Raw genomic sequence first — 21511 nt, forward strand, 5'->3', positions numbered from 1 at the left:
CTTTATAATAACCACAATATGATTTATATCATGCATATCTATGTGAAATCATGTGGCACAGAGCAACATTGTTACATTTACATTACATTTACTCTGTAAATATATATTGTGATGCCATCAGCAGCCTCAAATTTTCTTTGTCCAGTAAACTTTGGAGCTGTCTGTGCCTGCTATTATGCCCTTGCAATTAAGTCAGGGGCATATTGTATTACCCTTTTCTGTCCATTCTACATAGGGTACATGGTTGATTTGGCTAACTCCTACAGATTTCAAACTAGAACTTTTATATTATGTGGGTGTAAGTACATATGTATATTAAGGCTCTGCATGTTTTCAGAATTTTGTTTTTCTTCAAATTTTACAAATGACACTTTGTAGAATTTTTAGTTAAACTATGTATGCAGAGTACATGATTTGCCAGACCTACTCCTCCTACAATTTTGAAGCTAGAATTTCAGTACTATTACAGGATATATTGAATTTACAAACCAAGGCTGTGCATATTTTCTGTGAATTTTTCCACAAGTGACAGATTGTTGAGCTTTGCCATTTTTTGGGTGAATCAAATTAATATGGATTCAGGGAACTTCCTCTGTCTGTCTAACTCCGTGTCTACTCACCAGTAAGTTAGTTCTTCATACCCCTGCAAACGAAGTTTAGGGGGCATATTGGAAACAGCGTGTCTATCTGTCTGTCCGTTTGTAGACATGGTTGTGTCCATGCATGTTCTAAGAAACAAGTGCATGGATTTTTCTGAAAATTTGTACACACATTACTCACCATATGAAGATGTGCACCAGGTATTTTCATATTGACTGGACAATTTTTCTTCAATTTACAGGCTTTTTTCTACTTGAAGATTTACTGTAGTCAGTTTTTAAACTAAAAAGACTCTGCTTTAAAAATTCATGAAGAGATTTCATTAAGTGTTGTAAATACATTGTTCTCAGACTAATGTATGTCTAAAATTTCGTCTACACCCTGGTCATTGGTGATGCGGAATTGTACCTACTGCTAGACGATGACATTAGGCTTTAGCAAAAAGGTCATTCACAGGATTTATGACCGATATTTGTAATCAAAGTGCATTAAGACCTACACACTGCACTGCCTCCGTACCCCAGCAGCCATGAGGTGATGCTTGATGTCAGTTTCCATGCACACCAAATCATGTTTCTGTCGGGGCATCAAAGCGAGGCGTTGTTGAAAACCTATTACAGAAATTTATCGAGTTAACAGAAGTGTTCAGCGAGCTCATGTTTGTCAACAATTACAAATCCAAATCAAAACCACCGTCCCTTACCTTCGTGCACTTTCACATTTCCTGCGATGTTTCTTTCCGGAGATTCATCTGCGTCCTCTGTCCTGTCTATAAATGATTTGCCTACACCTGACGACTGTCGCCCTGTTCTTCATGTTCCTCCACCTCAGTCTTCTGTTAACTGACCGTAATGTCCACAGAATATCTTTCAAAGTCCGTCTTCAGCAACTGCATCTTCAACTTTCAAAAGTGAAAGGGCTCATCAAAGCTGTAACGTTGCGCACCCCCTTTCGCAGTATGCTTTTTTCAGTTTTTCCAAAATTACCAATTTAGACATAAGGAAGAGTTTTCAATCATATACTCCTGAGTTATGTACATGTCTTTGTTGATATACTTGCTTTTCAGCATCTTAATAATTAAAACCGCTCTTCATTTGATGGAACTTTGTTTTGTGTTTTCGTCATTTTTAACGAAGAGTTATGTAGGTCAACAATATGAAATGTATGGTTAAAACAATTCAGCAATGGTTATCAGGCTTTATCGAATCTGATCACGTGACCAATCTGTATTTATATCCCGATAGATATTTTAAAATGATAGCTTATTTCTAAATACTTTCACTGCTCAGTGCTTAATGATCAACATTTCTTGCACCTTATTATTATTTTGATTTAAGCAAATTAATGTTTGTCAATTTAACAAAAAGCATTGAATATATTTAAAGATACATGCAGAGAAAGAGAGAGAGAGAGAGTCCTGAGGGCTACCAGTACAACTTTTTTTTAAATATTTTTTCTCCAGCCGATTCTTTGTTACAAGTTTACATGCATGTATTTGCAATACAATGAAAACCTCTGCACTTTATGTGCTGGACATGGTCAACATGGCATTAAAGGTCATAGAAATGATGAATGAACAGATATGCCTGAGCCACTTTATGTAATTGGATACTGTTGACACCATTAACTTTATGAAGTGACCACCAAAGGGTCTGTAGTGGCAACTTAAACAGGATGTATCACATGATCTCTTCAACTGAAATAGAATTGGGGGGTTTCAAATGCCAAAATCAGAATTCTTTGACATACTTTTTTAAAGAGAAAGGAAAATATCAACTATTTAAGGAATCTCTACTTTAAGGTCAATTAAGGCACTATATGTTTTGCAGACACCTTGTAGTACTTGTGCACAAGATTGGCAAATCCTGTTGCATAACATTCAAGATCAAGGTTGCATGATGTAATGGCACACAAAAAAAGGTTTTCTTCAAATGTTGTCGCCTTAATGTTAGTATAGTCTATTAATTCTCAGTAGATCTCGGAGTTAGGAGATTGATCATTGTTTGTTATCTTCACCTTTCATCTACTTACTGTATAGATATTATAACAGTACATGTGCAGCATTTTGGGGGTGGGTGCTTGTGCAACATGCTTTGTGCCTTTTTTGGAGGACTTCTCAGATTTTTTGGGGGTGTCATAACATGCATATCATGTATAGAAAGAATGGTCATGCAACGTTAAGAGTTAATAAATACTGTATTGCTTACTCATGTTGATTTTGCTTATTCCGTTCTTGTCATTGGACATTTGATATTTTGCAATTTTTAATTGCAGTTGTACTTTGGTATATTCACTCAAAATTCCAGGACACAGTTTCTAGAGGAGATATGATATTTAATGTCATCTGCCCAAGATAATCCCCAGATGACCTCATTAGTGCAAATGTAGCCTTCTTATGTCAAGTGCATCAAGTGGCCACTTGACTTGTCTCAAAGAACAAAAGAGATTAATCTCATTGTGAACAGCATAGACCTTTTCATGTCCCTTGTTTTATTGTTTCAAGAATCTGTATGGGGTTTTTCAATTAATGAATAAAGATAAATGTTGATACAAGAACCTAAAAATGTGCTTACATGTTTGTTGACCTTTCTGTGGTAATTACATGTGTTAAACACTCTAATGTGTTACTTGAAATACTACAGTGGGTTTCACTTAATCAGATTTCGCACATTCGGATATTTCGGCCAATCTGATATAATATTGCTGCACCGAACCATTTTCTATATATTCCTTTATATTTTATTCTGATATTCTGATAAGCAAAGTTTCAACATCCGGCTAATCTAATAGTAGAAAAACTCTGTAATATACAATTTCCGTCTCTATCCTTACAATTTCACACACTGCTTCAGAAATTTCAAAAATATAAGCTTCAGACCACACTGGGATAATACCAGGAAAAATTAATTATCATTAATGATTAATTGAACAACACAAAGGAAATTTTTGAGCTGTAATAGAAAGGGAAGACATTGGTCTGACATTTTTAAGATGCACAAGAAAAATCTATGTATCTCCTGTTCATGGTGGTGATTGCATGACCAAAATATTGAGTTTTTATTTTTAAAAATTCTTCATAGAGTTTGCAAATTTAAAAAAAAAAAAAAAAATAGAAAGGTAATCTTGAATGCAACATATCATATATCAACAAACATGTTGATGTTTTAGGGGTTTCAACAGTCTCATTTAAAGTAAGCATTTTGCAAATTCTATAGTTGTTGTAATGATCTAGTTTAATATGCCCATATAACCTATCATCGGGTAAAATGCTGTTAGATGTGTTTTACACTAATTGTTTGGCTTTACTGCGGATTGCTCCGTTTGCCTATCAAGACGTGAGGCTTACAGTGGATGTGACCAGTTGACGGGATGCTTACTACTAAGCACTTAATCTCACCTCTGGTGTGTCCAGAGGTCCATGATTGCCCAATTCGTTATTAAAAATGTATTCCTTGTGGGAGTTATGAGATTGATCACTGTTCGTTATCTTTGCCTCTCCTATTTGAAAAGTGCCTGAAGAAGATAGTTTTCGAAGCATTGCTAGAGTAAGATGAACAATTAATTCCAGTTTTCAGAGTTTGAAAGAATAGCATGCATCATTTCTAATTGGGTTTTTAGCTCACCTGAGCTATATAAGCTCTGAACTGAGCTTTTCTGATCACCAGTTGTCTGGTGTATGTCTGTCTGTTCTTTAATTAACATTTTTGACTACTTCTCAAGAACCACAAGGCCAATTTCAACCAAACTTGCCATATTAAAGCATCCTTGGGTAATTAAAAGGGGATTAAAAATTTTTCAAATGAAGGGTCACACCCTTTTCAAAGGGGAGATATTTTTAAGAAGAGAAATAGTGAAAATATATGGTGGCATCATTTAAAAATCTTCTCTAGAACCACTGGACCAGAAAAGACAAAATCTATATGAAAGTTTCCTCAGTGGAAATTCAAAGATTTACATGGGGTTATATAGGAAAAAATCTTTTTCTCAAGAACATCAAGGCCTTGATTAGTCATATCAATAATATGCTAGTCTTAACATCCTCAGAAAGTGCCAATTCAAGTTCAACTTGTGGCCCAGGGGGTTACGGGTTGGGCCACAATAGGGGATCAAAGTTTTACATAGGAATATATAGTAAAGTCTTTAAATGAACAGCTAGGCCTTGAATTGTCATATCTACAGGCAAGCAGTTTATAAACTGCTTATTTATACTGATTTGTTTTCTTTGATTTTCATTTCTCCCGAAAATTTGACAATTCCATGTTGCTCATGTCGTTTAGTGACACACAAACACATACACACTCTCATGATATGGTAAAAATATGTTACTATATTTTCTTCCATTGCAGACATTCCATTCCTATTCTGCTGAGAATCCAGTTTTAGAATATTCAGATAAATTTCGACTACATTGTATATTCCTACCTCAGCATATTCTTTTTAGAAAGAATTTAATTATGAATATTTGGATGTTAGAAAGTTCCATTATACATTGCAGATTTTAAGATTGTCAAAAATGCACCAAACATCATCTTAACATGCTTAAAGATTCTGAAATGATCATTACTCATATTTTAAAACTTGGTGGATTATTACATGTATGTCTTCTGCAATGCTGATATTATCTAGACAGGGAAACTTATGGTCCCTTAGGCTCCTAGAGATGTCGAAAAATTCATACTGCATATGAACAATTGTTGTTTGTGTTCCTTCTGAAATTGAAAGTCAGATGAAGCGGTTCTGAAAGAACAAGTTGTATAGATTCAATGGAAGGGGTTTATTTTACTGTGCTGAACATGTGGATTGGCCAAAACATTGGGCATTGTTAGTGGTAGATTAAAAAAGATAGTCATCATGTTCAATATTGTCGGGGAAAGATTTAATCTTCCCAGACAGACCTGCTTACAGTTTTATATTAGGTCTCTCTATTGCCCCAGACTGAGAGATGAATGATTAAAACCAATAAGGAAACACATGCACTGGATATTTATAGGTAGATGGGAGATTTAAACATTTTAACCAATTGAGTAACCTTATGTGAATGAATACACAGGTAATTTATATAACTCTAGAAAGAGGAAGATCAGTTCATGAAAACCTGTGAGCTATTTTTGACTATTCAGGTTTTCACAATATTACTCATGATACTTGTAGTAACAGATAATCCTAAATCTCATGCTACAGTAGTGCTTAATACTACCTTATATTAATGAATATATAGCTTTTATATGATCTAGCTTTTTTGGAGTTGCAAAATGTTTCCCTAAAGGCCATTTACCTGCTCAAATTATTTAAGGTCCTGTTGCATGTCAAGATGTTTATGTAGACTTTCAGGTAGAAAATCAGACAATTAATTACCAGGTAGATTCTAAGCCAAGCAGAAGATAGGAATTAGCCCAGTCACTAACCTGTTTTCTCCAAACAAGAGTCTGTTATATAAGAAATGTTTGCTAGCTTTGCACACCTTGTACTCAGTATTCATTTTATCATCCCCAAGTATATTTGTTCAAATAGTTTAAAACCCTCTGAGTTTTCTACACCTTTAAACTGGGGCTGTAAGCTCTGATATTGAATGAAGTGTTGAATTGCAGTTTCATATTTGGACCATGTATGGACAAAAATTTGAAGAAGAACAAAAAACAAGTAACAAATATCATGGTGGTATAATCATGGTAATCTGGTTTTCACAAAATTCAGTTAGCTGAGTGGAATTCTGTCTGAAAATAAAAATTCATCTGGTAAATACCGTAAAAAGTCTGTTGGCCTAATGGCAGGTCGAGTGGGAGGGGTTTCAAGATAATAAACATACAAAGAGATTCAACTCGTAAAGGAAATAGTTTCCCACCTCTTTATAGTCTAGTGGCTCACTAATGTAATACTGGTCATAATAGTGTTTGACCGAGTGTAAAATAGCGTGACAATTCAAGAACTGACCAATATTGTGTTATGGAGATTTAAAAAGTGAGACAAGCAGGGGATATTTCTCTTCCATATATAAACTTGCTTTTAATACTTTCTGAACGGTGGTGGTGTCCTCTAAAAGTAACAGTAGCCATGTGTTGATATTGTTGGAAAAAACACTTTTTCTTGAAGTTGTGGTATTTTTAGTGAGTGGAATTTTTACAGTTCTGAAAATAAAGAATCTCTTGTACCACGAGCAGAAGATTTTATACAGAGTTCATTCATATTGGTGGAATTACTACTGTCTGAGTGCCTGTTGATAGTTAGATTCAGGAGGATTATAATATTGATTAATTTTTGGTGAATTTTTTCTCCCTCTCCCTGTCTGTTGGGGAGAATTTGAATGTTGGTGTGCAATAATTTCTCTGTATGTCTATTGGTGTGCATTGGAGGAAATCAACAGCCCAAAAATTTATGATGAACAAGTGGATACTACCTCAAAATATCCTACATGGGATCATTGTAGTTAGTGTGATTTTGATTTTGAATTGTTCTCCTGTTGTGTCAGATTTCTGCAGTCTGAACCCAGAGCGAGGGCCATGTTCAAACTACACAGTGTTTCACTTCTACAATAGTACCTCTGGACAATGTGAGAGATTTTGGTACGGGGGATGTGAAGGAAATGACAACCGATTTAGTACAAGGGAAGAATGTCAAGCCAAATGTTCAGGAAAGAATGCTGATGGTAAGTAATATTCATTTGGTTATTGTTATAATTTTGATTTAGTTTAAACTATAGAAAAAAAAGAGTTGCTTTTAATACTTTTAAATGGCTGTTGTTTTTACTTTTGCTTTCATAACAAAATTGTGTAGAATTAGTAAATAATACATTGAGTTTTTGTACCATCATTGGTATTATACCACAGGTTAAAATTTTAAAAATGTACTGTTTGCAAAAAACAATTGTGATGTATGATATGTTTAGTGAAAAAGAAAGTATCTAGCAACCATTCTGTACATTTCTGAAACCACTTTGGAAGCCTATTTGTGTTTCGTTTTATGAAAGAGCAAAATTTAAAAGAAGACATCAAGGGTATAAATGCTTGTGTAACATTTTAATATCTGAAACCTTATAAGGAGGAAAATCTTAGGCTAAATTATAGTGTTGCAAAAAAAGTAAGAGATCACTTTACCGGTAAATTGCTTCCAAAAAAAGAAAAATAGTTCTTGCATATTATTAAAAAATGTGGTCAATGAAATGTCTATGTGAACCACTGTAACAGCAATTATGAAATAATGACACTTAACATCTCCTATATACAGATGGTATCATGTTTTTATAACTCCTGCCACTGAATCGGCAAATATTTCATATTTCATAGTTATGCATTGTCTTCAAGTTATGTCTTGTTAACTTGATCTTTGTAGAAAGGTATGCTGTTTCAGAAAGAGGGACACAGTCTCAAATGACTTGATATTTTTGACACATCATATTGAAGCCATTAAGTTTTTCCTCTATTACTACAATTCAGTGAACTTGCATATTCCTTGCAAAATATAAGCTGTTCTATTTTTCCACTTCCTTTCACTAGAGTAAATTTTGCTACAAGAATTCCCTTCCATGAAAGTGATATAGATACAATTCAGAAATGCTTGCAGAGGTCTACATTCCAATGAACTGTCTGAAGAAATCCACCACTTCATATTGTGTTGCAAAATATTGCTGCTCAATGTTCCCTAAGAATTCCTATATGTCCTTCTTAGGAATTAACTTTTCTCTTCAAAATATTTCAAGGGGAGGGGGGGTCGGGCCAGGGCATGTGCTACTTCAGTCACATAGAGGTTCATGAAGATATTTTTGGTTGTGTTTTACCGCTAATAACAAGGTAAACAGAGCACATAGGGATACCAATCAAGGCAGTGAAATCATAAATATTGTATAAAATGCAGCCAATCAGTTATCATTTAAGACTTTGCAGGTCTTGCACCTCAAAAATACATTGATTATGGAAAGGGAAAGGAGACAAAAGTTTGGGCCTGAAAAAAGGCATTAAGTTCACAAGTTTGTTTTTCATATTTGGAAATGATTATGATACATGGTAATTCTTATATACATTTCCTAAAGGAGATGGGTTCCCTGTTAAATACATGATAGATGCTGATTTGTCAAGTTTGGTTAAAGTGGGAATATTTGTGGAAAGGAGATTCCTATGGCAAAAGATTTTCCCTTGCCTAATGAAAGAAATGACCTATGCCACAGCTTGATTAGCCTTAGTGATGCCTGCAGAGATTTATGTAGTCCAAATATCCACCCCATTACTCAGTGTATCAAAATTCGGAAATTATGTTCCATAGTTTGTACATATATTTATTCAATAAGTAAATTTCATTTTGAAATATTTTCAAAACTAAAATTTATTTCTCACATTTACATTCCACGTCATTTCTGTTTGAATTCCCAGCTGTTGAAATAGATATACATGTACTATATTATCAAAAGTCGAATGTGAATTGTTTACAAATGCAGTGCATTTATGAGGAAATGGCTATCATTACAATTTGCAAGGATATCAAATGCAGAAACATTTTGAATGTAAATATTTGCATACAAGTCTGACTTATATAGGACTATCCTACTGCCAAGAAGATTTTTTTCTGCCAATAAAATGTAATTTCTACATCATGAGGTACAGTGAAAAACTGGATTCCAGTATAAATTATGATCCATATTGATGTTGCGTATACTTATAGGGTGTGAATGCAATATTGGTTTATTTCTAAATTTTATAAATTTGATATTGAAGGCAAAAGTTATATGTGCCTATAAAGGAATATGAATAGGGATATTTAGTTCTTTTGATGCAAGTAGTAAAGATTTGGAACTAATTTAAATGTTGTAAATTCATGATTTTGATTGATATACCCAGCACATTCTTTTAAATGTCTGTTATTTTACTCAAATTTTGTATTTTGAACAATAATTCAAAAATTCTGATTTATGACTCTTTTAAAATAAATTTTTTTTTTTTTTTTTTTTACAAATGTATACTCCAAGTATGTTCTTTTCAACTCATAAATTCTATAAGATGAATTTGTATGCCCCCGAGATCGAAGATTGGGGGGCATATTGTTTTTGTCCTCTCTGTCATTCTGTAATTCTGTCATTCTGTCTGAAACTTTAACCTTGCTAATAACTTTTGAACAGTAAGTGTTAGAGCTTTGATATTTCACATGAGTATTCCTTGTGACAAGACCTTTCCGTGGGTACCAAAATATTTGACTCGGTGACCTTGACCTTGGAGTTTGACCTACTTTTTGAAAACTTTAACCTTGCTGTAACTTTTAAACAGTGAATGTAAGAGCATTGATATTTCACATGAGTATTCCTTGTGACAAGACTTTTCCATCCGTACCAAAATATTTGACCCTGTGACCTTGACCTTGGAGTTTAACCTACTTTTTGAAAATTAACATTGCTGATAACTTTTGAACAGTAAGTGCTAGAGCTTTGATATTTCACATGAGTATTCCTTGTGACAAGACCTTTCCGTGGGTACTAAATTATTTGACCTACTTTTTAAAAAATTGACATTGGTACTTCTAAATGGTAAATATTAGAGCTTTCATATTGCACATGAACATTTCTTGTGACAAGATCTTTCTACTGGTACCAAGATATTTGTCACTGTGACCTTGGCCATCTTTGGAATTGGCCATTATCGGGGGGCATTTGTGTTTCACAAACACATCTTGTTTCTGTTTAAAAGTGCTAAAAGGTAATTATTTATTCCCAATCTACTGTTAAACTTTTATATCTAATATTGTTAGAAGACATGAGTATTTATAAATTTGATGTAGTGATTGATTTGTACTGGTTATGTTGTGTTGATACCAATATTAACAGACAAAACTAGTTTATGCAAATACATCAAAAGTAAATTTTAAGTACAAAAAGGTCAAGTTTAACATACTGTAGTCCAATAACAAGCACTCAGAATGAATCCAATTTTTCTTTTAGATTTCATAAATCTCATTCAGTGTAAGATTCCAAATAAAACCCAAATGTGAACCTCTTTGAACTAGAATTGTGAATTAATTTATGTAATACTGGAGTACATGTATATCAAAGGAAATTAAACTGAACCAACATTTTGATTTGAAATTAATGGACAAATTGCATTAAAAAAAATTTCAATTGAATTTAGGAGCAAAAGCAAAATCCTCCAAAGTAAAGTCATTAGCTAGCGTATAGGTTAGTATAATTGGTATATTCCTGTTCAACTTATACATTAAACTCAAAATGCTGAGCCATCTGTGAGGCCCATCTTGAGATGATTGGAATCTTTCATCCGTTAAACTATATCCTTGTCAAACAAGTGAATATTTATTCAGCCAATTTATGGTGGAGCATTTTTATATCATACAAGAGTACTCATCTTTACACACCTATTTAAGGGTAATTCATTTCTTGAAAAAGTATTTGAGATTATCTGAAATAGAAATTCAAGTTGTACGTACAACTAGGAGATTGTATGACCCTGCAAATATTTCGTGTATTTGAATTATTTGCTCTTGAATTTCATACCAGTATCAACCTAGCAGTGTGTGCAATATTATCAGATGGCTTGCATTTCTTGACTTCATATGTGGATATTTGATCAACAAAGAACTAAGACGTGGAGCTTGAAATCCAGGCTTCGAGGCTATAAAGCTGAGACAAATCTAGGCTTCGAGGCTATAAAGCTGAGACAAATCCAGGCTTCGAGGCTATAAAGCTGAGACAAATCCAGGCTTCGAGGCTATAAAGCTGAGGCAAATCCAGGCTTCGAGGCTATAAAGCTGAGACAAACTCACTTCTGATCTCAGTCTTACTTTTTCACAATATATTTCTTTTGTAGATTGATTGATTGATTGATGTTTTCCGCCACGCTCAACAATTTTTCAGTTATCTGGTGGAGCCCAGTTTTTACTGGTGGAAGATAGAACCCAGATACAATGTGCCTGGGAAGAGACCACCGACCTTCCTAAAGTAAACTGGGAAACTTTCTCACTTACCGGCGCGAACGGGATTCGAACCCGTGCCGCGCTGACAGAGGTGAGAGGCCGTGTGATGTTAAGCGCGATGCTCTAACCACTCGGCCCCTTCTTTTGTAGAAGTGTGACATAGATCAAATCGCTTTGAACTGTCTTGGTTATATGGCCTCAGAGCCAAATATTCTTTGCAAATTTGATTCAGATCAAGTGCCATGCGATCTGGTTCCCTTGTTCACTGTCAGACCTATCTCTCTGCTGAGTTAACTTTCTGCATGTGCTGCAGATTGATGGAAGGATTGAAAGCAAAGAGAATCTTTTGAAAAGGAAGGATGTCGGAGAACACACCCTTTAAACGTTTTTTGTCATTTAGCAATTGCCATTAAATTCAGCATTATTCAAACGTCTCTTGGCTCTCAATTTCACAATAATGAAATTTAGGCTATGGCGTTGAATTAGCACAACTGATTTTAACAAATTTAAAAAAGGTTATGCAGATTTTGTTGGTATTTAGTTTCTTGTTGAGACAAATTGGTGGGGAAGGAAGTATGGTTAAAAGTAATTATGTATTGCTGCTGTAAGATTTGTTGTTTGTATTAATAGTGTGCTAAAATATTTTCCATTAGCTGATGGTCCACTCACAAGATAGATCCTAACCTGCATAATTATGAAACTAATCTCTTGAGAATGGTTGAACGTGTTCTCTAAGATAGGGAGACATCAAAATATTTTTAACACCCCTCCCCCCACCTCCTTCCCCATTTTTGAAAAAGAATGGGCATATTGGTTTGCACCTGTCAGTCAGTAGACCAAGTGTTGATCACTCAATATTTTTAGAACATTTTGTTTGCTTCACAAACATTAAACTTGGTATACTGACCCCTATTGATTTTAAGGTCAAAAGTCATGGATCAAACTACTCTGAACATAAAACTACTTTGGATATGAAATATTGACCCCTTGCTTGTATTTAGACATCAAACTTATAATAATTGGTACATTGATTCCTCCTAAGAAATAGATACCCCCAATGGATTTTTGAGGTCATAAGATAAAAGGTCATAGTCAAATTACTCCAGACATTCAAACATATTAACTGCTCAACATTTTGAGAAACTTTTATCAAATGTATATCATTTTTCCTCAGAAGTAGAAGATTGTTATTGGACTTGAGATTCAAAGATCAGAGGTGAAACTTTCCTGCACATTAGAAAATATTGTGTGCTCAATATTTTGAGAACCCTTTGCTGGATATACTTTAAACTGGGTACACTGCCAGGTACCCCCATAGGGAATAGATGATCCCTTTTGATTTTATGATTTAAGGTCATAGGTCAAACTACTCTTAACATAGGTAAAGATCTTCCACTCAATATCTTGTTTATTCTTTTGATATAAAGTGGGGTGGTTATGTGACCAGAAGAGCTTCTCAGTAGATCATATTATGTACTGCACTAATGCATATCCCAGTGAAGTTATTAAAATGCATTTAAGATATACCGGACATTTTAGACTAGACGTCTAACCCACCTGCTGTATACCATGATTATTGATGCACTGACCCAGAAACAAAGTGAGAGTTTCTCGATTATTCAGATTTGTGTGATATCATTAAATGTTTACATTTCCAATGTTTATGCCATTCATATCTTTACAAATTGTAATGATAGCCATTTCCTCATGAATGCGTTTCAGTTGTGAACAATGAATCTTGATAAACATAGAATGTCTGAAAAAAATGAATTTTATTTTTGACAATGCTAAACACTGAACTACCCTTTCTTTCTGAGCTACTGGTATATATTCTTGTAACACCTTTGTGGTAATTGTTTTTCATAGTGGAGGTGCCTTACTCCCCCACCCCACCCACCCACCCACCCCTAAAAAAAATCATTAGAAATGGAAGGAATTTTGTTTTAGTATGTTTACAAACAAAGAAATACCACAAATGCATGTGTATATAGAAATTAATTAAAATGCATTTTGAACCAATCTGTCATACATATTTGACAAATATGTCCAGGCTGAATGTACTATATATAATGTTGAATGCTGAAAATTGCAGTTAATACACTATAGATAAATATGTGAAAATAGAAAGAAAAGTAAAATTTTGGGGTTGCTTATAACCTTGAGAAAAATTAGTATTTGAATGATACCTAATGATACCTCATGAAAAGAAATGTAATTTGGCTTTATGATTATAACCTCACCAATATCAAAGCAATCTCTCTTGAAATGTAAATACATTTTTAGGCTCTCAGACCAAGGATAAGATAGAAATTTCATGTTGAAAAACTTAAGGGTTCATGTCAAGGTCAGAGTACTGTGTAAGGGGTCAAAGGTCGAAATAGAATTACTTGAAGCATTCATGGCAATGTATGTTTGTTGGTGTGGCCAGTTAGGCCTCCTGTTTTAATTAAATAACATCGATTCGAAATACAGTCTTGGGAGTATTTCCTGTTGGTTGTAGGTGATTTGAGTCTGTGATTTGACATTGGGGAAAGGGTTATTGCTCAGATTTCTGTCTGACACAGATGGGGTATCAGGTAGCCTGTAATTCACCCAATAACTTTATCCTCTCATTGTCCCTATTAGAATGATAAAGATTTGTATTTAATCAGTCATTCTTTATGAATTTTTAAAAATATTCTGATGAGTTTTAAAACTGGTTTTAGAGGAATTTTTTTTTCAAAACTACTGTTCCATTGATTTACATACCAGTGGTCCAATTTTACACAACATGTACAATTGACTTATGTTTGAAATTTTAGTGCTGAAAAGGTCAAAACTCAGATTAGAATATATGTCGATTATACTAGCTGCCAGCACATTTCAAATTTTGTGTAAACCTGTTCATGATTGTGAAAAATTGTACACTTAATAAACCAGCATTTTCAGAGGGTTACATATACACAAACATATATATATTAAAGTGTTAATATATAGTCTGAATTTAGGAAACTGACTATCAAACACTGTTAAGCCCTCATTCTTTATTCAATAAATTACCTGAACTTGGGAGGGTTAATTTATGCACATAGAACAGCAATTGTCCTTAAAAGTTTATTGAACCACAGGTAGTAGTGAGTAATGAAGAATTTGTGTATCCCTCTGAATTTTGATAACTTGGTGATACCAGCCACCTAAACTTGCGTTTCATTGACAAATTTCATGCACTGAGCAAGTAAATCGGTATATTATACAGAAGCTCTTAAATTCATTCAAAAACTGCCAGAGCATTGTGAATTGTGCATTTGTTATTACCTGCATAGGTAATTTTCAGGTGAGACTTTATAAGATGGCATTCACATCTTCATGGACTGTAAATTTGTTGCTTACTCTGCAATGCACGTACACCCATATTAGTCATTAATCTAGGTTGAGTATTCTAGGGTTCAAGGGAATCTATAAGTTCTACAGGTGCTTGTAGAAGTTGCCATTGTGTCCACCACATATCCTCTGTAAATTTCATTACAAATTCAATATACCATATTCTTTCTATATTGCCTAACTTGTAGTTGGTGACTGCAGGCATGAAATACAGCACTGTTGCCTAGATTTGAATACTTTTTATCTCACTGGTGTGCTGATAAATTTTCTTTGCTTAAGCAAAATGACCTACTTGTAAAACACAAATAAAGTTCAGAATATATATTAGATATTTCATTAAATGATTCCTCTTTTAAATCTAAAAGAAAAAAGCGTGGGTGTTAATTAGCATCACCACCAACAAACAGCGATTAAAAATATTTGCACATATTTATTTTAGTCATTGTCAAAAAAGGGTAACTTTGACCCTGGATATGATAAATTTGACCATATAACTATGTTCTACCATTTTATTGACAAAAATTCGACGGCCAGGGTTTTTTTGAGGGGGCTAATTATTCCAGAAATTCACAATTTTGATAATTTTTATCTAGGAAGTTTTATATTTATTCAGATAATTCCGTTTCAAAGTATTTTTCACACATGCTTTAGTTTGATTTTTTTTTTTGCACTGCCATAGTGCACTAAAACACCGATTGAAATAATTCATAGACAATTCATGGGTAACTTAAACCCGATTACTTTGAAATGTTTCTGTTATTAAATGGATATAATCATATATCATTGATTTTTTAATTCAGATTCATGTTTTTGTTAGCAAGAACAGCAATGGATAGTTAAATGAAATCTTTAATATAAAGATACCTTTTAAAGTTGTATGGTCCGAATTTGGACAATTTTCCCCACTTTGTAAAACCGCAGTTAAATACGATATGTCATACATTATTTCACCTATTTGTACCAGAATTACTTGATTTCAAATCGGCATATACTAACAACCATCACTCGGCCATTCAAATGTCTGTCACATGTGCAGTTCGAACTTTCAAATTGTCGGTGGTCTTATCTGTGTAGTCTAGAGCTGTATATTTTTGTTACAACTGTACCGTGCCATGATTTTAATGGAAATGAAAATATCATATACCTCTTAGTAATTTGTTGTTTTGCGCTCTTTCAGCCTTAAAATTAGACAGTTGCGTCTGAGTTAATACATCATGTTGGGATTCCCCTGACGCACATAGGGCTATTTATAGACGCCTCACAGACATATAATTTATGTGTCATTTGGAACACCTCGGATCTTTCACCGAAAAACATCTGTTTTTGATGAAAGGCCCGAGGTGTTACGGATGATTTATGCATACCACATTATATTTACTTTTTGAATAATCTTCTCACTTTTTTCTCCTAAATGCAAATGTTTCCAAGCATGTAATTAAGGGAAAGTTGATAACTTTAAACACTAATTAATCTGCTTGAAAGTAATTATGTACAAAAATAATACATGAACATCGGATCATACAGCTTTAATGTGTTTTGTCACTCGATTTACATAATGAAAATTTAACTGAAGTAAAACACTATCGGTCGAAATTACCCAGATGGTCAAAGATACCCTACTCTATACATGTATAATAATGATGTGAATGGTGCTTCCAGTAATTAGCCGAGTTGCAACGAAGTTGAACTCGGCTATTGGTTTGGTGATGCGGGTTGGCGGGCGGTTGCATGGGCGTCAACAATTGGTTTCCGGATGATAACTCGAAAAGTTTACAATCTAATTAAATGAAACTTTGATATATTGTTGGGTACCAGGTAAGGAAGACCCCTATTGATTTTGGAGAAAAAAGGTCAAGGTCACAGTGACCGAAAATAGAATGAAAATTTCAGAAAAATTTGGTTTCCGGATGATAACTCCGAAAGTTTAAATCTGAATCAAATGAAACTTTGATATATTGTTGGGTACCAGGTAAGGAAGACCCCTATTGATTTTGGAGAAAAAGGGTCAAAGGTCAAGGTCACAGTGACCGAATATAAAATGAAAATTTCAGAAATATTTGGTTTCCGGATGATAACTCAGAAAGTTTAAATCCGAATCAAATGATACTTGAAGATATTGTTATGTACCAGGTAAGGAAGACCCCTATTGACTTTGGAGAAAATAGGTCAAAGGTCAATGTCACAGTGACCGAAAAATAGATTTAAAATTCCAAAAGGATTTTGGTTTCCGGAGGATAACTCGAAATTTTTTAATTTGAATCAAATGAAACTTGGATATATTGTTGGATACCAGCAAAGCAAGGCCCCTATTGATTTTGGAGAACAAAGGTCAAGGTCACAGTGACCGAATATAGATTGAAAACTTCAGACAAATATGGTTTCTGGACAGTAACTCGAAAAGTTTAAAACTGAAATTAGTTCTTCACAATTATAAATATACCACATCATTCCTGGGTTTACAATGTATCCCATGCAACTCGGCTCATGCACCCCTGGGTGCATATACTGATTTTTCAAAATTTTAAAACTATTGTCATATCACCAAATATGATGTAGATAACCGTAGATAGACATTGATGGAATAAAAAATGACCTTTCTGTACAAAGAAACTGATAGTCATCCATCCGCAATGTTCAAGTCATGATTCCTTTTATTCATTTGAATAAGAATAGCACTCAAAATGTGAGACCAAAAGAAAAAAGTTAATGATGTTTCATCAAGTGTCCCCCAAGGTCTAGTATATCAGACTCTTCTCAAGTGTTATGAAAGAAAAGTTTACTTGGTGTATAAAGTTATAGTGTCTGCAAAGTGGTAACAAGTTCAGATCACTGGAGACTTCGTCAGTTAATAAATGGCAAGATCTGCAGATATTTTATTGACAACGAAGTGGAAAATTACAAGATTGGTAGGGTATATAGGAGAAAAGTATTTCGATTTCTGTGTTGTAAGCCTGCAATACTACCTCCCATGGGTTTCATGTTCCGAGATTATGTAGGCAAAGATGAAGATCTACAGAGAAAGAGATTTATATGTGCAACATTAGAGGAGCCTTGCTTTTACACATTATTGGATTACCTCTAAATATTAAAGGAATGCAAAGAGTTTTCTGGTAAATTTGATCACTAATCCAATGGATAAGTGAGCATGGTGCTAGACAATTTCCAAAGCATATTCATTAGGCTATAATCCCACAGAAACTTAACAAGCTTCACGATGGCTCGTGTTAAGCTCGATTGCAAATCTCCTGACAGGGTTGATGTTTCAGCAAATAGTAAAATTGTTTGTAATTGTCTCAGAATTAATGGATTGTTTGGGTTTATTTCTCTTTTGTAAGGATCCCAAATTCAATATTTTCTATTGCTGTCGGGGAATATCACTACGTACGATATCTATTTTATGACTTTTTTGTTAATGGTTGAATTATCTGTGCCATTCCATTTATGGATGAATGAACTGAAGTGATTTTCATAGAGTGTGAAGTATGGAGACAACTTTACATTGTGAAGAAGCCGCAGGAATATTGAGTTTCACTAGGTCGGGTGGTCCTTGATCATTAAATATCTTGCTCCATGGCACTAATGTACCCTTTGGAACATCAACATTTGTATACTTAGCAGTGCAAATGGGTGGGATTAAAGGTATAGTCACTCTGACCCTATCTTGACCTTTACACTGTTGGAATTTAGGATATAATGCAAGAACAATGCTCTCTGGTGATTACGGTGTATAAACATATCTATAGGGGTAGGATGGGACCCTCAGCTTTAGAGTCCTTTATCTGTTAATGCTCAGAGTAAACTTGTAAATGCTTTTATCACGACTCAGCTGGACTTCTTTTGAAGTAACAAAACGCAGACTATATATCAGGTGATGAATGAATTTTTCAGCAAACACAGACTCAGCAAAAGTAGATGGTTGGCAAAATAGTTTTTCATAATGACAAATATGAGGGATTATTATTGGTCATCTTTTGTTTGAAAATATCATTAAATGTTCCTATCTGTGGACAAGTGGTAGACATAACTCTCCACAGAGCTTTGACCCAGACCTCAAATTTAAATATCATCAATACAAAAAAAAAAAATCAGCAATGGGGGTCATGCAAGTCTAAGGTAAAAAAGAAGTTTATGGCCATATTTGTAGTTGCTATCATGAGAAATATTGTAATTTGCTTTTTACACTGTAGCTTTAGAATTCTGTTCCCATGCGAACAGGACACATGTAAGCCTATATGGCACTTATACCTGTTCAATCACTCCATATTTTAAATAGAAAGCATTACAATCAAACTGTATTCAGATTGGATTACCATGGTACATGATTTCATTTTCAGATGGAACCCCTGTAACAGAAAGGCAAACATGTGATAACAGTTACTATAAATGTTGTCCTGATGGAGTGACATTTGCCAGAGGACCAAACTATGAAGGGTGCCAGCAATCAGAATCTGGAGCAGGTACACAGGAGATTAAAATACACTGAAGTTCACCACATGCTATAAGATTACATTATTTTCAAATATAATGCTGGGTATTAAGTATTTTGTTTCAAAATTTACTTTTGTTTTCTGCAAAAAAAAGCATAACAGTGGAAAACCAGAAAGTCACTTTGCTCATGCATTCACATTGTTCACTGACTAGCTAAGTGGAGAAGATCTGGTAATTGATTGGATGGTGTCTCTTAGATCTTCCTGCTTGTCAGTCTGTCTGCTTGCTAGTTAAAGTTTATTTTTCCTTCAACCTTGACTTTTTCAAAGCTTTATATGATGTATTTGGTAGTTGATTGGGGTTCAGCATTTGCCACTGTCAATATCTAAAAGGAGTGGAATTTTGGATCCACATCCATGAATTCAATGCGTTTGCATAAATATTTTACTTCCAATATAAAATATATGCAAGCATATTGTTTTCAGTATATTTTGTCTGTTTTCAAGGTCATTTGTTAAGGTCAAATTGGCTACATTTGAATGTTGCCTCATTCTAGGGCATGGTATTTCACAAACACAGTTTGTTTTACCTGAATGATAGTGAACAGAGTATCAACACTTAGTGCAAGTTACATCCCTTGTCCACCATCTCCTGGTTAAAAATCGTATTTCCCAATGTTGTCCCTTGTAATTTTCTTATCTATAGCTTTGACATTTCCATTGCAGTCAACTACAATAATGCCCCAGGGTGGGGCAACCCATTAACTTGTATGAAAGCTTCATAATTAGCTAAAATTCACAGTAATTTTAACATCTTACATTTGGTAAGGTAAAGAAGGAAAACTTGGTTTTTCACCAACGTAATTCGCGGCGAAGTGTTGATATGTGAATGGAAGTATTAATGAAGTGAAAAAAAAAAAGAAACAGAGGATTGCAATTTACCACCCAGAAATGGGCTAGAATGTAAGCAGCTATATTGCATAGGGAATTCTATTTATATCTGCATGACATTCCTGAATTTTTTACAATTCGGATTGTTATATTCAGTTTTGAAATAAAGTATTTATTAATGAGTTTCTCATGTGGTAGTATTTGTATTGAACTTAGTACTTCATAATTAAATAATCAGAAAATGATTGACTGAGAGGTTCTAATAATAAGAGCAATAAAAAAAATTTGTTACATTTATCAACATGTTTTAGTTATTAGCATGCTATCAATGAACCCAGTGAGGACTTAAGACTTTGTTTCATGGTAAATTAAACTTTTTTAAATTTTGTTTTCTGGACTTTTTTCACCTGATGCTTTGATTTAGGAAACTGAAATTTGGTATATGGTGTGTTAATGTATGTTTATAGATCAAGTATAATTTTCATCACAGTTGACTGATTTTTACAAGATTTATGGGAGTTTAAGCTGAATTTTTGAATTTCCACTGAGCCTAACATAGGAAACTGATATTTGATATGTTATTATCAAATGAGTAGACACAGATTGAGTTTCACATTTTGTCACAATTGACTTTTTCAAGGAAAAATTGAGAGACAGTTTCATGGTGGACTTATCTTTTTCTAGTTCTCTGTATTCTTTTTATTGTGTGAGTTCCATATAATTTACTGAATAAATATTCTAATGATTACACATAAAGTGTTGACATAGGATTGTTCACTCACAGTATTACTTGTTGCACCTGTACGAATGCTTGCAGAATACTGTACATTGTACATACAAATCTTTCTTGAGGCAGTTTCACTTCAGAATTTCTGGTCATGGTAGCTTTGTGACCAGCTGATCATGAGTTTGAGTCCAGTTCATGTCATGGTTACATCAAACTATAGATGCATCTGAGTTAGTGATTGCTCCAGATTGCCAAGCATAGGTCTAAACTGGTACTTAACCTACAGCTGGTGATGTCTCAATATAAAGGAAATATTCTCAAAGAGACATAAAACAAAGTAACAAAAAACCAGAATTGTTTTTTAAATCAATAATTTTAATGCAGTAATGAGTCATCTCATTTTGTAGCAGATTGTAAACAGCCCTCAGATTCGGGTAGAAGTTGTGAGGGGTCAAAACTAAATGTGAAGTGGTACTACAACCATGATGCCCAGCGATGTGAACGCTTCTGGTACAGAGGCTGTGGGGGAAATGGCAACAAGTTTGGCTCGGAGCAAGAATGTCGACAGAAATGTACAGGCACAAGGCCACCAGGTATTGCCAAA

At 34.1% G+C, this 21511-nt stretch overlaps 1 protein-coding gene across 2 annotated transcripts in view; it reads left to right on the top strand.

Annotated features, from left to right (window-relative positions):
* Nucleotides 1-21511, top strand: part of LOC125649096 (uncharacterized) — a 130183-nt gene that overhangs the window by 77215 nt on the left and 31457 nt on the right. For both annotated transcript variants that reach the window (XM_056164610.1, XM_056164609.1), the window contains exons 15-17: nucleotides 7067-7243; nucleotides 19197-19319; nucleotides 21315-21500. In XM_056164610.1, coding sequence (XP_056020585.1) covers nucleotides 7067-7243; nucleotides 19197-19319; nucleotides 21315-21500 — 486 coding nt within the window. The remainder of the gene's footprint in view (nucleotides 1-7066; nucleotides 7244-19196; nucleotides 19320-21314; nucleotides 21501-21511) is intronic.

The sequence above is a fragment of the Ostrea edulis genome, chromosome 5, assembly GCF_947568905.1.
Source record: "Ostrea edulis chromosome 5, xbOstEdul1.1, whole genome shotgun sequence".
In the NCBI taxonomy this organism is placed as follows: domain Eukaryota; kingdom Metazoa; phylum Mollusca; class Bivalvia; order Ostreida; family Ostreidae; genus Ostrea; species Ostrea edulis.